The sequence below is a fragment of the Manacus candei genome, unplaced genomic scaffold, assembly GCF_025592945.1.
Source record: "Manacus candei isolate 608988 ecotype Guabito, Panama unplaced genomic scaffold, ASM2559294v1 h1tg000076l, whole genome shotgun sequence".
Taxonomy (NCBI): Eukaryota; Metazoa; Chordata; class Aves; order Passeriformes; family Pipridae; genus Manacus; species Manacus candei.
Genome location: NW_026138124.1, coordinates 6,479,896 through 6,496,830, shown reverse-complemented (window position 1 = coordinate 6,496,830; position 16,935 = coordinate 6,479,896). Strand labels below are relative to the sequence as shown.

The following is a 16,935-nucleotide window of genomic DNA, read 5'->3' as shown; positions in this document are numbered from 1 at the left end:
CCTTAACCGAGTCAGATGTGGCCACACACCACATCAATTCCTCAGCCATCAGCAGTGGTCTATCAACGGAGAGGAAACCACTCATTAAACCCCTCAAACTCATTTCTGCAAATCCACATTGCCAGCAGACCATTTGCTCACTTAGTAGTGACACACCTGTGAGTTAGGCTAGAAACAGACACTAAAATACCCATCCAAGTGCCAGCTCTGCCCTCCAGCCATCCCACAGGACAGGTCCCCACCACGCACTCCTCAGCACTCCAGGTAAATAAATAACACTCCTGCCAGGAGGCAGGGAATCAATGTGCTTCCTTCCTTTGTGGTAAATTATGTTCTGATTAAAAGCTAAATGAGCTGAACTTAAACGTCGATTGCCATCAGAAAACATCAATAAAATATGTTGTTACTGTTTAATGAGGTACCTGCTGCTTCATCCGTCCTTTCCCCTGGGGATGCTTGGAGAGGCTGTGGGTGAAAGGGTCCTTAGGAAAGATCCAAAGCTAAACTAGGCAACTACAGCCTCACCCACAGACTCTTCTTTACCCCCATGGTAAGCCCAAGATAGCCATGAAATATCTTTTCCTGCTACTGGCTTTCATTTTAATCTCCTGCTCCCGCTCCGACCCGCGCGATGATGCTCGTTGCTGACAACTGGTGTCACCAAGACGCTCTCAACTGCTTGGCAGCAAAAGGGAAGCTGAGCACGCAGCTCTCCACACATCACTTGCTGCATGATGTGGCACCTGACATTTTGGAGGCGCTGCAAAATCCACCTCCGAGCCGATAAAATCCACCCTGCGGCATTTCGGAGGGTTTGCAGATGGTTACACCGTGGTTAGGAAAGGTCGGCCTATTGTTGTGGGAACTGAGCAAAGGGCCTGGCAATTCTGCCAGCTGGCACTGGGATTTTGGGGTTAAGCAACACGAAAAGAGAGAAAAAGATAGAAGTTTGATAAAAGTCACCTTGGCCACGCTGGAGTGGTTAATGATAAAAGTCACCTTGGCCGCGCTTGGGGTGGTTAATGGCTGGGTTTGATGATCTGAAGGGTCTTTTCCAACATAAATGGTTTTATGATCAGACTGTGATTAACTGCTCAACATCCCCACATGCAAACTGAGCACCGGGGAGCACATTTATCAGGCTGGGAGGGATAAGGACAGCAGGGGCTTCCTTGTACCCCACAGGGTTTGGCTGAGGAGGCTGAGGTGGGGCTCATCACTTCTCCACCCACAATCCATTAAGTTGCCAGCAGTGGCACCATCACAGCCCATCTAGACCTCACCATTATTCCCTTTTAGCCTTAATACTTTAAAAACCTGCAAAGTGCAATTTTCCCCTATTTCCAACCGAGGCACTCTGCTCAGCTTTGGCTCACACACAAGGGCTTTAGGGAACATTTCTGTTTTTCAAAGGGAAGATGAGCAGAGAGAGCATGGCACATTAAGTTAGCAAAGAACCAGAGCTGTCATTAGTGGGGCCTGAGCTTTGCAGCCTCTTTCATACTTCAGGACATTTTAATGTATTGCAGATGTCTTAAATATCCATAAAGAGTGATCTTCACACTTGGAGCAAGACCAGCCAAAAAAAACCCAGAAAGAGCCATTCACACAGAATAGACTTAGCTGAATCCCCATCATCCCCTTTGCTTTTATATCAGATATTTGGGGGTTTAGAGGGATTTTGTTCATAAATCAGCCTCCTTCTATGATGTTTCTTAAAGCAAAGAATAAGTAATACTTAGGGCTCTCATAGCACTTTGCATCTGGAATCTGAGAGCTTTGTAAGATGTGTGAGATTTTCCTTGCACGTCTCATAGCAAAAGGGAAAGGTAAGAAACTCTCTGAGGATGACAAGCTCTCCTGACACCCTGTGCCAGAGTGTCCCTCAACAAGTCATTGCTCCATACCCACAATTTCAGCTCATACTGCTGTAAAAACAAGTTTGATGTCAGAAGCTTGGAATGATAATTTGAATTCAAGATCAAATAACAACACACATGATGGAGGAGCTGGATTATGTGCTTGGTTTGGGGATAAAGGCACCGAGCTGGTGGTCATGGTGCCCTGATTACATTCACCCTGTGTAAACTGAGTTGATTAATACAGTTCTAGCCACATGTTACAGCACACAGGATAAATAAGAGGAAAAATGCTCATTTTAGCTTCAGTGCAGCTCCGTCAGAAATAATATATTTTAAAAACTCAGGGCATAAAAACCCCAACATTATTTGTAAGTTAAGTCTTTACACCACAGGGCTGAAGAAGGGATAGAAATAGATTATTTCACCCAGATCACAATAACCACTTTCTCTTTCCATATTTTCTTCTTTTCATGGGTGACAATTCATGTAATCAAACCCATTTTGCAAACCTGATCAATCTGGAGCTCATGCAGGAAAAGGCAGCTGAGCCAGGGATGTGGCTAAGCATATATTGCTCAAATGACACAAAAGTGAACAGGAATATAGATCTTCAATCTGTCCAGAGCTACACAGGCAAAATCCATTTTGCTTCCAGTCACTTCTCCAGCTACACCAACTGCTTAGAAGAGGTTTTAAATACCTTCCCCTAACCCATTGCTGTCACCACACATCTTGAAACACTACGAATTTTGGTGGGGAAGCTGTGCACCATGTTCCCTGCTGTACACAGCTTCCACTCTGAGATGTTTGCCCACATCTAACACCCTGTGTGTGAATGGGATCACGTCTTTCAACTGTTGCCTTGGAGGAGCTGCTGCCCAAGAGGTGCAGGCACCAATAGGAGGATGGACAGGCAAAGCTGGACTTTGGTGGGGCTTCCCTAAACTGCTCTGCCAGCCCTTCCCTGGCCACTGACCTGCAGAAAAGCCTTCCTTCAGAGAAAGCAGTAGGATGGGGGTCAGCAAAGCCAAAAATCTCACTGTGTATTTACTCTGGGCAGCCTTCAGGGTTTGGAGGAGCTTCCACAGTACATCCCCAGGCCAGCAAGAACTGGTGCAATCCAACAGCCCAAGGTCACAAGGCCAAAAAGGTTTGTGAAGCCCAAGGCTTCACTTTCTCCTCCCCCCCAGCCCCACTCAGCGCTTATCCCAAATTCAGCAAGTCCTCAGACTGGAGGAAAGCCTGACTCCCTCCCCATCCCAGCCATCAGTCATCCATCCGTGTGGCTTTGGTGTGTGGAAAAAGAAACCAGTTTAATTTTCCAACAGTTTACAGCCAGATATTCCTGCTGGCAAGAAGACCTGTGAATTTTTTACGGGGGCCCTTTGCTCCTTACACGTTTGTGTTTTCAGCTCCTTCCCACTGGAAACAGGAAAGATACAGGGCATTGTGGGCGCTCTGCCCCACACCACATGGCTTTGCTGAAGCATTTTGTCCCCTTTGCCTGGCTGTGGGGACAGACTGACATTGCCCTGGGGGCTGCACCAGCAGCACCAACTGCCTCCTCACCCCAGCACGGGTTTTGGAAAGTGGCGTTTGCAGAGAGAGCTGAGCTGCTCTCCAAGGAACACGCCTGGCACCTTTCCATGGGGCTGGCATTGGAGAGAGGCAGGGAGATAAAAGACTGCCCCAAGGTCATGGCCGTGGGGAAGAAAACACTTGTTCAAATGTCTTTGACCCAATGCAAACACCCCATTGAACCAACACTGGAAAATTCGCTGCAGAGTGTGAGAGTTTCCTGGAGAGCAAAACTGCCTCTTCCAAGGTGTGAGGAACCCCAAAGGTTGACAACAGCTGAATGAGGTGACAAATACCCAGAGCAGCATCTATGGCCACCACTCAACACCATGTTGAAAAGCAACAGCAGCATTTATTCCATCCAAAAAGTCCCCTGTCAAGAGAGCAACCCTGGGCAGTTGCTCCCACACGGCTCCATCAGCGTCTCCGGAGACGCTGCGTGGCCGTGCTGCAGGCACATCCCAGCCCCTCCAGGAAGGGGTACTCGAGGCACCTGGGCTTGGTTGAACTGCATTATATGTCAGTAAGTAGGGATGGGACCAAATCCAAACCCTGACTTCCAAATGATCTGGAAAAGAGCTTTCAAGCGCCTCGGGCAAGGCTGGGATCTCAGCAGGGTCTGGGAGACACAATCCAGCCTGTGACATCCATACAAAATCTCACCCAAATGATTTCCATACTCAGGGCTCATTCACAGCAATCCAGGCTCCTCCAGCACAAGTTAAGTTTTCTGCCTTGCTGCAGGTTTGAATTTACTGGCTGGAATAAGCATCCACTGAACTGTGCTGAGCCACAGCCACGTTGGAGAGCCCAGGCCAACTTTTTTCTGGCCATACAGACCAGGACATGTTTACCCAGAGCTTTATTTTAGCTCAGAGGAGAGACCAAGGGGTCACCTTTAAGCTAAGGGTGGTATAAATAGAGGCTGAGTAAAAAAGCAATGTACAGAAAGTCAGGGAAGTGCTCAGTGCTCTCTCCAGGAGGGAGGAGGAAAGCAAGACCTCAAAGCCCTGAGCAGAGAGATATTTAATAAAGCAGGTTAATAGGGACCAGGGTCCAGATCAGCCCCATCTCTCCCACTTCCATATGGATGTGGGCAAGGTCACAGCTGCCTCAACCTACATATTTACGTATATTTGTGCCACAGGATGCAGAGACATTCCTTTGGCAGGCAAAGCAAAAGCCCAAACTTCTGCAACACTCCTGGCCCTGAGCTCTCTCCTGCTCTCGTATGTCGCTGCCAAATCTCTGTCAAAGAAACTGCAGGGAGGGAAAGAGGACTGGGAGATGGAAAATAACCCAGGTGACTGAGGCTTGCAGGTTTCTGGGGGCTTAAAGAAAATCAGTGTCTCAGAAAATCACCAGGAAACACTGGGATGAAATGACTTTTCACCCAGCATCCCGAGCTGCCAAAAAAAGAGGGTAAAGTTAAAGCACAGTCGGTGGCACCCAAACCTGAGCAAGGTGAAGTCATGGACCAGGAGCTGCAGCACAGTCCTGCTGTTGCTGCACTTGCTGTCTGTCCCCTGCACAACCCCTGCTTTCCTCTCCAAGGCAACACCCATCCATCTCCTGGGGATGCCCCGGGGCTCAGCAAATGTCTGTGAGCCCCTGGGGCTCCCCGGTGGAGCTCCTCGCTGCACCACAGAAGACAGTACGTTCTTTGCTGCATTAATACAGCTGTTACCACTCTCATGTGAGCACTTGCCACCTGCCAGCATTTGCCACCACAGCCTCGTAAGGGACTGCTGGCCCAGAGAAGCTGTTCCTTGCTCCAGCACCAAAGCAAGTGCGTGGTGTGCTGCAAAGCCTGACCTCCAAACCTGACAGAGCTCAAGAAGCATTTGAATGATACTCAGGCACACAGTGTGACTCTTGGGAATGGTCCTGTGCAGGGCTAAAGGCTGGGCTAAGGTTTGGATTTGATGATCCTTGCAGGTCCCTTTCAACTCAGCATATTCTGTGATTCAGCACAAAGGAGGGGGAGAGGACGAGTGTGTTCAGTGCTGCACGGGCTGGATTTATTTGGGTTTTCACTGCATGTTTTACCACCACAGAATCACAGAATGGTTCAGGCTGCAAGGGAGCACAGTGGCTCATCTGGTCCCACCTCCAGAGCACCTGGCACAGGACTGTGTCCAGACAGTTCTGGAATATCCCCAGTGACAGGGACTCCACACCCTCTCTGGGCAATCTGTTGCAGTGCGTGGTCACAGCACAATAAAGAAGTTATTCTTCCTATTCAGGCAGAACTTCCTGTGCATCAGTTTCTGTCATTCCCCCCTGTCCTGTTGCTGGGCACCTGCAAGCAGAGCCTGGTCCATCCTCTGACATCTCCCTGCACATACTGACAGACATTGATGAAGTCTCCTCTCAGTGTCTCTTCTCGAGGCTGAACAGGCCCAGCTCTCCCAGCCTTTCCTCCTAAGAGAGATGCTCCAGTCCCTTCATCATCTTTGTCACTCTCCCCTGGACCTGCCCCAGAAGCTCCACATCTTTCTTGTCCTGGGGATCCCAGAACTGGACACAGCACTCCAGATGTGCCTCACCGGGGCTGAGTAGAGGAAACCACAGATTGCTGGACGCCCACCTGATTCAGGATGAGGAGTTTGCATCTCTATGCTTACACTGGCACCAGTTTCTCCACCGCATCCAGTGCCAAAAGAAACGTGCAGGGAGACATGCAAAAGCAGGCACTTGGTGGTGGAGCAGCTCAGCACTGCATGAGTGGCCTGGGGTTGTTTTTGTGAGGAGTGCAGAGCACACACTTGGCCACGGCTCACTGTCAGTCTCCCAGGGCAAGACGTGGAGGAGAAACCAGCTTAGTCACGATGCTTTGGAAAAGGGTAACCTCAGCGGGGGAACGGGGCCTCTCCGCCTGGAAACACGCCCGGCAAAATAGGTTTCTCCAGTTTCCCACCTCATTGGCCCATGGGGGAGGAGAAAGGAAAGGATCTTATTCTCCACAAGAAAAGGGAAAGGGATCTATGAGCACCCTTGCACAGGTTTAGCTACGCAGCACAGGGATGTGTCTGTGCTTTGAGCTCACGCTGTAGGATACGGGACAATCAGAGATGGACATCTGGGTCCCTGATGTCCCCTGCATGCTGCTGCACCCGCTCCACCCTTCCCAACATGAAACAGAGAGTTTCATGAAGCACTTTCAGAGCCAGTTTCACACTGTAGCCCAGGCAGACACACCCCGAGCATCACCATGCCTTTTCCTCACCACATTAAAAAAATTTTTAAATGTCTCCAAAAAGCAATTTCCCTCATTTTTAAATACTGGTGGAGGTTATTATTGAGAAAAACACCCACAAGAAACAGCAGTGAATGACTCCATCCCTTCATACACTCTCACAGGAAGTTAAAGATCCATTGTTAGCAGCAAGTACAGGAGAGCGATGCCTGCAGGTCCCAGCTCAGACCGCTGTCCCATCACACCTGTGGATGGTCCCTTCCCAAGAAGAGCTTAAAAATGCCACAGGCAAGTCAAAAGGAGGCATGAGATGGGTAAAAGCCTTGAGCTCAGCAATAGAGATAAGAAGAGATGAGCCAGCTCCAAGTTTGCTGACTCAGAAGGGAAAAACAACCCCCTCTCCAACAAAATCCAAGGACAGAGAGCACAACAAATGTGCTTATTGCACTGACAGTATTGATTACTTAAAAAAAACCTAGGGAAAGAAACCTTAAATATCCAAGCAGCCAGTGGCCACCATGCAAAGTCCCATTTACCTTGGAATGAAGGGAGCCAGCCCAGGATTTTCCAAAGCCCATTTGCTGCTAGAGCTGCCAGGGGGCAAATGGGGCTGATAGTTTTAGAAGTCCACATCTGCCCAGGGCTGCACTCACAGCCTGCTCATGGCAGAGCCCAAACAGCAGCCCATGGAGGCTGTGCTTTTTTGGAAACCCAGCCTTGAAGACACGGCCAAGGACTCTCCTGTCATTTGGGTTGTGATAAATATCACGTGGGGCGAGGAATGGTGTGTTATCCTCGTGAGGCACAAAGCATTCCTGATGGGGCACAGTCTTTAAAACACATAGTGGCAGAAAGCAGAAATAATTTGCAAACCAAGTGCTAACCCAACATTAGGTGAATGTCACTTGGTCAGCTGGAAAGCCCAACGCTGTGCAATCAAACCACGACCTCCAAGCAAATACTCCTGGTCCAAAGACACACAAGCACTGCAGTAACCAGAAGGCTTTTTCCCTGGCACTCAGGGAGAAGTTCCACACTCCCAGCAGTCTCCCAAGCCAGTAGAGTCATGGAAGTGTGATGAGACCATGGTACCTACCGGTTTGGGGCAGTGGATGTATCTAGCAAGGCTGATGATCAAGTCATGAGTGATTGGATCCACCAGGTTTCGAAAGCTGGCGTATCGATAGAGGACATCATCGAGAGAGGTCGACTCCATTCCTAAATCCTGCAGGAAACAGGGCAAAGCAGCAATATTAGATGTGCTACAAATGTCTAGTGTGGATCTTAAAATTATCCCACACTGGTGGTGCCCATGGGAGAAGCCAAGAAGAAAGTGATTCCCACCACCCAACACAAGGAAGGGACACATGAGCATGTCACCCCGGGGAAAGCTGCACTCCTGTCCTTTATCTGCCCTGCAAAGAGGCATTAGAGGTACAGAAAGAACACCCTCATGCCAATAATAAATCCATACAAGCCATAATTAAATAACAAAATCCAAACAAGCCATAAAGCCACTGAGCTAACAGTACACTTGCAACAAAGTCAACCCAAAGAAGACTCCAGAGAACGTAACAGCTCGATCGACATGAAACTGCAGCTGGAGAATAAACACAGCATAGATGTGCTCTGGGTCTGCTGTGCACAGGGAGGAAAGAATGAGCCTAAAATTGCAGCAATGGAAACAGGAGGATAAACTGGAGTGGGGGAAGAACAAAGTGCTGGACTAGAATGACCAGGGAAGGCACGGAAGCTCTGCCATTGGAAACTGGACAAGGTTGTGTCAGGAGCAGTTCAGATCGAGCTGATCCTGCCCTAGGGATGGATCAGACCTCCTGAGGTGATTTCCAAGACTATTTTTTATGATTTGCAATTCTTAGACATAATAATTTGAGGAATTTTGGCAGAGAACTCATCATTATATTAAATATGTTGGTGCAGAGGGATGAGGAGGGGAAGGGTTATATACAGTGTACTCATTTAACTTCAAATGTATATAATATACAAATATATATATATAGTGTACTCTTTTACTTCCCATGGAGCTGGTGACATCTGGCACAAAGGCTTTCCTGTTGGCAAATATAAGCCAATAACTCCGTGGCCCCCTGCAATAAACTGGAGTCTGTCCTGAACTCAGAGATGCTCCAGCCCCAACAAACCAAACCACATTGGTTTTAGGTGTTGATGCTCTGTGACTTCAGCCAGGCTGAAAACAACCATCTTCACTTAAAAAAACCAATTGTGCCTTCAGACCCTGGCTGCAGCAGCCAGAGGGATCTCACATTACCTGCAATTACAGCTCACGGCCACAAATGAGGTGGCAAGTCTTTATCACACTGGTTTCCTTGGTATTTTTAGGATCACCCCTGCAGCACTGACTGAGTTAACACCAGCTTTGCCAACTCTTTGACTGCAAACATGTCATTTAGTAAAAAAGAGCCGAGGCAGTTAAAAATCACACAAATGAGGCTGCCCTCCCTTGCCGGGAGCGCCAAAAAAGCCTCAAAACAACAAATCCAACCGGCCACAAAACCCAACCAGCCAACCTGCCCACTGAGAGCAAACATGCCCAGCTGGAAAACTGAAGTGGCCAAACTGATTTATGGTCTATCTCATGGCTTCTGCCAAGTTGGCACTTTAAAAAAGAAGAACTAATCTCAGTGTGGAGATGCAGAGCTCAGCTGAGGGCATGCGCTGTGCTCGCTGTGGCAGCCAGGCCAGCCCACCAAAGCTGTTCCAGAGTGGTTGGCTTTGATTAGGCTGGAAAAACTACCAACTCATTTGTTCAAGGTCATCTTCACCCTCCTGTATTTCAGTACCACGAGGATCTGCAGGTGACTGCACAGAACTGGAGCTTGGGTTCCTCTGCAAGAGGAATAACAGGGAAAATAGAAATTGTGCGGATAACGTAGGAAGGGGAGATGCCCAAAGGTAACTCCCTCTCTTTCAGAAGGAGAAACACCAAACAGCAGTGTGGATGTCACCTTCCCAGTCTGGTAGAGCTCAACATTAGGATTTAGCAAACATCAGCTAAGAGCTGGATTTGGTCCATGGCCAGATGGCATCGCTGGCAAACACCACACATTACCAAAGGAGCCAGTCTGGGGACTTGGTAGAGGTAATCCTAAAGACTCAGCTCACTGGGACCTTTCAGGATCAAACCAGGTTTAGCATCCTGCCACTTCTCTTTAAGCATCTCAAAACTCTTGACAATTTTCTCTCATGCTAAAATTAAAATGTAGAGCTAATAAATCAGAGAATTTCTTCTCCTCTCTCGTGGGAGAACTTACATTTTTCACATGAAGTATTCCCTCCTCCCTCCTGGTATGCATTTTTTATGCACAGATGTCTTTCTCAGCTGCTCCCTAAATCTCTCTACCACACCAGCATTGTCTCTTTTCCACCACATGCAATATTTTAGAGCCACTCAAGGCTGAAACTTGTTCGAGGCCAAGTGATGAGCTCATCTGCAATTTAATAACTTAACACCAGTTCATGCTGTCAGCAGCAAATCACAGATCTCTAGCTTTGGAGAAAACGCCCAGCATCTGGCTCCAGTCACTTGGGGTTTTTTTCAGCACGTTCCCTTTTCCCGGGGGATTTTACCTGGATAGCAAGTGCAGCTTTGAAACAGGAAGGGTGTCAGGGTTTAAAGTTATGGTATTTGTGAGCCAGGCAGGAGCATGGCTTTCTCAGCACACACTGGAGGGGTGTATTTCTAGAGTGCACCCAGAACCCTGCACCGTGCTGAGATGGTTTGTGCACGTGCAGGGGAGGGGAACATCTCTGCAGGCAGTGACAGGACAAGGGGGAATGGCTTCAAACTGACAGTCACCCATGACCTCCCTGCAATTTATCCGATTTCTTTCCAGCTTTAAGAGGCTGAGAGGAAGCCAAACCACTCATCTGTCCTTGGGGAAGGCTTATCCACTGGAAGGAAAAGTTCCTGCCACCAACTAGTTGCATTCAGCCTCCACAGGAGGAGTCTCTGCGAATGCAGCAATGTAAAGCTATTAAATTCTGAAAAAAGACACACACACACAAAAAACCCCAACCAAAAAAACCCAACACCACCCCCCCCCCCCCCCGTTGGGAATTAGAAATTTATATCAAAGAAATCCAGCAGAAAAATGTAATGTTTCCCTTCAGCAGTCAGCAGTTGAAACTTCCCAGCCACAGCCATGAAAGGCATAAGAGAATCCAATTATTTTTGAAAAACACCAAGCCAAGCGAGAGCCCAGGCACAGTCAGTCCTGTTGCTCTGCAGAACTGATGCTGTGCTCAACCTGGGTCCCTTTTGCAAGCAACAACCACAAAAACAGCCCAAACAGACCCAAAAACCAGCCCAAATTCAGTGCCCAGCACTGACTTTCCAGGCCAACACGACCCAGGTAATGCAAGCAAGACATTTGGGAGCTGTACCCCCTGCTTATCTTTCCTTAGTACCAGGTGAAACAACTTGTTATTCCCCTTCTGCTGCCTGTCAAAAAACAGCAGCACAACAGTTGCCAGTCGAGCAACCAGATTCTGAAGCTCCAAGTTGTGTTTCCATGAGATACAGCATCATGTAAAGCTCCCCTAAGCCACACAGAGCCATAATCGACGGAAGCCAAGCCCATTTTCGCTTATTAAACTATTTATCACTGCAAATTGAATTGTAATTAGAGGCAAATCCAGCAGGTCCATGTGAGAAGTCATATGAGAAAGCAGGTTATGCTGTTGCTGCTTTCCCTAACATGGAGCAAATGCAGTTACCAGTTGCCCAAATGAGGTTACTGTGCAAAACACCACCCCGAGCTCCTGCCATCAGGGCTGCTCATAAATATTCCAATATCTGCTCTTTTGGCCAGCACCTCTTCCAAAACTGCTTCTTATCTCCACTAATAGCCAGGGCAGCACAATGAATTTCCAAGCGGAGAGGTTGGTGTTATAAACAAGGGTCGGGCACGGAGGAAGAGAAGGAATAATACTGTGTGCCATCAATCATCTGCAGCGACTTATGAGGGAAGAGTGATTTCATGAGGTGAGCATCAGCAGCGTGGGGAGTAAGGTCAGCTCAGAGACAGGTGTGTGAGATGTGACTCAGCCGCCGGCGCAGCGTGGGCCGCTCGAAGGCCGCGGGGTTGTTTCTGTGCGTGGAGGACACACTCAGCTGCTCAGCTCCTGTGTCTGGTGAAGCCCCCACTGGAAAACAAGCGAGCAAACCGCCTTTGGTCTTTAGGATGTTCGGCTCCATCGCAAACCCTCCCGTGTGTGGTTGATTTTGGAGGTTAGGAAGTCACTGTAGAACTTGGTGTTTATGGGTGTGCCTGTTACGATGGGCACAGGGTGCAGAATCAGCCTCCGCCCGTTCTGCACGTGATGAGCCCTCCAGCGTTTGCTTCCCTGCTCTTGGTGCAGCTTCACTTTCCCGTGAGATAAGGGCCAGGAACATGGAATTGCACTGCTGAAAAGATTATCTGACTGGTGCATTGACTGCAGCCCAACAGCTCCTGTCATCTGTGTACACCCCCTGTAAACCACGGCTTCATACACTGCAATAAGGTGTTCAACACATGCCATAAACACCTTAATTCTTAACTGGGTATCCTAAGGAAACAAGGCTGAAACAGTCACGTTGTCCATCCATCTCCTTCTCCTCTTCCCCAAACAGCTTTATAAGACAGGAACCAATTTGACAGGTTGAGAGAAGAGTAAAACACCTGAAGGGTAATGACATTCCAACACGTTTTGGGGAAAAAAACAGACCTCAGCAACACAAAGATGCTCAACTAATCCACCCCATTAGTGTAAAAACAGTTTCAATATGTGGGATATTTTTAACAGAGTTAATATTGGTTTGGAACTGATGATTGCTCATTCAAGCCTGGAGTGAGGGTGCAACGAGAGAAGAGAGTTGATGCTCTGGGGAAGAAGAAAACATTTCCCTGGCAGACTGACTCAAATAATAAATGGTGGCAGCTTGAACCCCCTCCAGGAGGCTGGAATTATAGAAACTTGGAGAGATGGATTAATGGGCAGAGATATGATGACACCATCCAGATAATAAACAACTGAGAATAAGAGATCTGCAGAAAAATGCCCTGCTTTTATTTTATACTCAGAGGCAAAGGCAATTACTCCAACTGGAGTTTGGCCAGACCACAGTTAAAAGAATTCTTCAGGAAAGTGCCTGTGGACATTTAATGAGGAGAGCCTCAGCTACCCATCCCATCTTGATTTACAGAGCCAGTGGGATCCCAGTACAGAAAAAGCTTGGAAATGTTATTTGGGTAAGGTGACTCCAGGATTTGCTTTGAACAATTCAAACAATTTAGATCCATCACTCCCTTTAATGCAACTGTATGTCATAAGCTCACAAAATGTTATTCACTCATCCCTCCTAAACCAGCAGGAGCTGCCCACATCCTGATTTCCCATCCAACCCAGTGATCAATCTGGGGCTGTCGTTCCAGCTGGGGCTCCAGCCCCAAGCCAGGATCCTGCTGGCCATACAGAGCCTGCACCAGATGGCTTCTGGTGGGACTTGTCACTTCTTCCTCCTGCTCCGGGATGGATGGGTGACAGCCCAACCTCCCAGCAGTCTCAGCCCTAAAGCACAAGGGTCTCTTTAGCCTTTGCACCAACACCTTCCCAAGGAGAGCAACCCCCCAAAGTTTCCTCCTGCAATGGAAACGCGGGGCAGAAAAAGCTGCAGGTCTAAGGGCAAGGTGTGGGGGAGGCTGTGAGCAAAGCACAGCTGGGTGCAAACACTGAAGGGCCACTCTCACGGCCTCCTCACCTCCTGTAACCAGCCCCACCCACAGCCCCCCACACTACATGGCCAAAATCCAAAGGAAAAGGTTAATGCATCAACCCTGCAAGACACCCACCCTATTAACTCCATTCTTGCTGCTGGACCTCCCATTAACAACTCTGCAGTGAAGCACTGAAAGGAAATAGGACAAATTTAATCAAACATCTGCCATTTCCATCCTCATGTGTGCTGAAACAGCTTGCTTGGAGCAACCCAGGTGCTGACTGAGGTATCCAAACCACAGGTCAGAAGCAGAACTTCAATTTATCATTCCTTTTGCTCTGTGACCAGCACCTCTCAGGGCTGCAGAAGGAACTCCTGCCCCAGCACGGGTCAGTGGCTGATCCCCAGGGTGAAGGGTCTGCACCAGTGCCAGCTCCCATCTGCACCTCTTCTCCCTGCCTTTTTTTCTTATTTTCCCTTGCAAAAGCTTCTGAGATCTCTGCTGGAAAACTGACTTTGAGGACTGGGTTCATATCACCTCCTGTCAGGTAAGGATCCAGACTTGTCACCTAAGCTCAGTCTACTGTCAATTCATATGAAGATGGTGATTCATCCCACTCTAAGACAGCTGGGCTGACTCAGTCTCTGGATGTGGTTGTCTCTATCAGTCATCTGCCAAGAAAAGCCCCTATAATTAGCTTATCCTAGACATTTAATGTTTAGGCAACTGGAGCAGGAAAATCCCACTCGTACTGTTCTCACCTTTGTTTTCCAGCACAGCAAGCACTGAGCTCTGTGTGGTTTTTGTACCAACTCTTCCAGCCAAAGAAGAGCCCCATCTGTTTTGCAGCTGATCACCCATCAATATTAGTTACATTTTTAAGATTTGCTTCAGGCCCCCATGGTTTTGTTGGAGGTAAACAGGAGCTCAAACAACTCTTGTCCCTTAGAAGGTGACAGGAGGTGCCTTATGGCCACTGAAGACTTTTATTTGTGCATGCAGATATTGTATCTTTTGTGCTCACACGCAGTAAATACACACACATCTTTGTAGTAAGTATTTAGAGGAACAAAAACAAAAAGCAGAACTGGGATCCTTGCAGGAAAGGGGAAGAGGTTCCCAAGCAGATGACACTGTCAGATGGGGAGGAATCACTCGCCTTCATAATTTCCACTGCCTGTTCGAGACCGCCCCGGTGCCTGGGAATGCAGCAAGTGAACGATTCCCAGCACAAGAGCAGCATTTGTAATCACACACCTTCCCTGTTTGGAATTACAGGCAAGTCTCCCTCTCCCTACACACACTAAAATTGATGAGAGCTGTTGGAGCAACACCGAGTCCACAGGCACTTTGTGCAATCTGCTCCTCATCCCCACCTGCACGTACTGCATGACCCAAACACCCAAACACATCCCTGCAAATGTCTCTGCTAAGAAAAGAGTCCAAAAATCTTGATTCACAAGGCCCAGCCTTAGCAGAGAATCAAACAGGCAACAAGGCTGGAGTGACTGTGCTGCCTGTCCATCCTCCCACCTCTCTGTCCCTCCCCAGGTAATTCTGTGTGTCAGCCAGTCTCGTTAAACTATGGGAAAGGGGCAGAAGCCTCAAAGGTAATTAAGGTCCTGCAAGTTTGGGGGAATCAGTGTCAGGGGAAGGAAGAGACCCCAGTAAGGGAAGGACCAGGCCTTGGCTGTGGTACACCCTGCATGGTAGCAGGTGGATGGACAGAATGGATGCTCTGCAGCTGCTGACAGGGTTGACTGGCTGGGACCTCAAGGAAGGCACAGAAGGAGAAGATGGATTCTCCTAGAGCTGAGGTTTGGCTGACGTGATGGACTATAAAGGTAAACCTGCAGGAAAGCCAGCCTGACCTCACCCTGTGCTGAGGACCCACTCTCTTTTCTAACAGAGAAAATGAGACACTGGGAGTCCTCACCTCTCACTCCTCCCTGCTCTAATCCAGCCACCTTCTCCAAAGTTCACTTCACAGATTAACACAACATGGCATGAGCTGCCAGGCTCTGGCATTAATTCTGTTGAACCAGGGTCTAGTTATCAGGAAAGCAGGATTTATTGTCTTGGCCCACTTGAGCCCCATCTCCTGTTTCCAGCAGCTGTCACCGTGAGAGGAGAAGGTCAGCGTGGATCTCCTGATGTACAACAGTGCAATCCTGCCCTTGGGTGAAAAGCCTTCTCTGAGCACAGCCCAGTCAGCTGTTCCCAGGAGCAGGTGATCCCAACACAGCCAAGCACAGAAGGAATTGCAACTCACGGTTGAAACATCACCTTTGCTTTTTCCACCCATTCAAAATGCTACTTTCGGATGGCATCCCTCGCTCTCCTCAGCCAGCAGAGCTGTTGCACTCCAGGGATGGAAAAAGAAACTTCATTATTTTGGGGGATAGATCAGGTCTGTGTTGCAGTGCTGCCAAAAATGCCGAGGTGGGGATTACCCACACCTATCTGACATGGGGGCTTTCACAGCTCTGCCCAGCAGCGAGGATGCAGCCAGCCATGTGAGCCACTGGGAATCCCTCCCACATCAGCCCCAAGCACCGACATTCCCAGGCACATCACGCAGAACCTGTGGCACCAATGACATTCCCGGATCACCAGGGAGCCTCCTGGACCCGCCACCAGCACCCAAAGGAAATCAATCTGTTCCTGCACACACAGCAAGAGCCTGCAATCCAATAACTGCCACTTAAAGCCTGGTTCCACTTCCAAGCCCTGGGTTGATTATTATTGCATTAGCTATGGAGGGAAGTATTGTTGCCGCTCAATGAATGCTAAGCTTGACTTCAAAGGGACTGAATTTCGGTGGTGGGAGGCTGTAGGAATGTTTTGACAATTGCTTTGGGATCCTTCAAGGTGGGGAGGTGCTAGAATAAAACCTCAGATTTAAAGATTCTCTTCATAGGCCTTAGTAAAGAGAAGCATCAATGATTCCTCATCACAGCTCTTTCCCAGTGTCAGTTATTCAAGGGAAGTAATTTAAGACATCTTTGAGAGACACAAATGTTCAATTCACTCTTTAAACTGGCTGCTGTGGAATAATGTGAATGTTACAAAAAGATAATTTAAATGAACAAATTGCAGCTGATTTTTTTTTTTGGTGCCATTTATACCATTGCAGGAGCCTGGGTGGGAGGAACACAGGGACAGAAATGGGTTTGGAGGGGAAATCTTGAGCCCTTTATCCACAACATCCTCATTCTTGCTTTGCAGGCATGTGGACATCCAAAATCCAGGTATATCCCTGGTTTTCTACCAGCAAGGAGAGTGGAGTTACTCTTTACAGCTGCCTTGCACAAGAATCTGGCTACATATCGCTGCAGAAAGACACCTAGCAGAGATTCTGCACTGTAAAAACTTAGAGGAAACAAGGCACTGACAGATTTTAGCTCAGTGCAAAATAGGAGAAAATAGGGTTGAGCTCAACACTGAAATAAAACCACTCTGACCCTTTTCTGCATTAAGATTTATTCTGAGTAACAACACCCTGTTCCATACTGAGCGTGAGGCCTCTTTTTTCACTTGGTACCTTCCCAAC

At 48.3% G+C, this 16,935-nt stretch overlaps 1 protein-coding gene across 3 annotated transcripts in view; it reads right to left on the bottom strand.

The window, feature by feature from the left end:
- Positions 1–16,935, bottom strand: part of LRRC75A (leucine rich repeat containing 75A) — a 70,957-nt gene that overhangs the window by 37,249 nt on the left and 16,773 nt on the right. For all 3 annotated transcript variants that reach the window (XM_051809731.1, XM_051809730.1, XM_051809732.1), the window contains exon 2: positions 7,736–7,864. In XM_051809731.1, the coding sequence (XP_051665691.1) occupies positions 7,736–7,864 (129 nt within the window). The remainder of the gene's footprint in view (positions 1–7,735; positions 7,865–16,935) is intronic.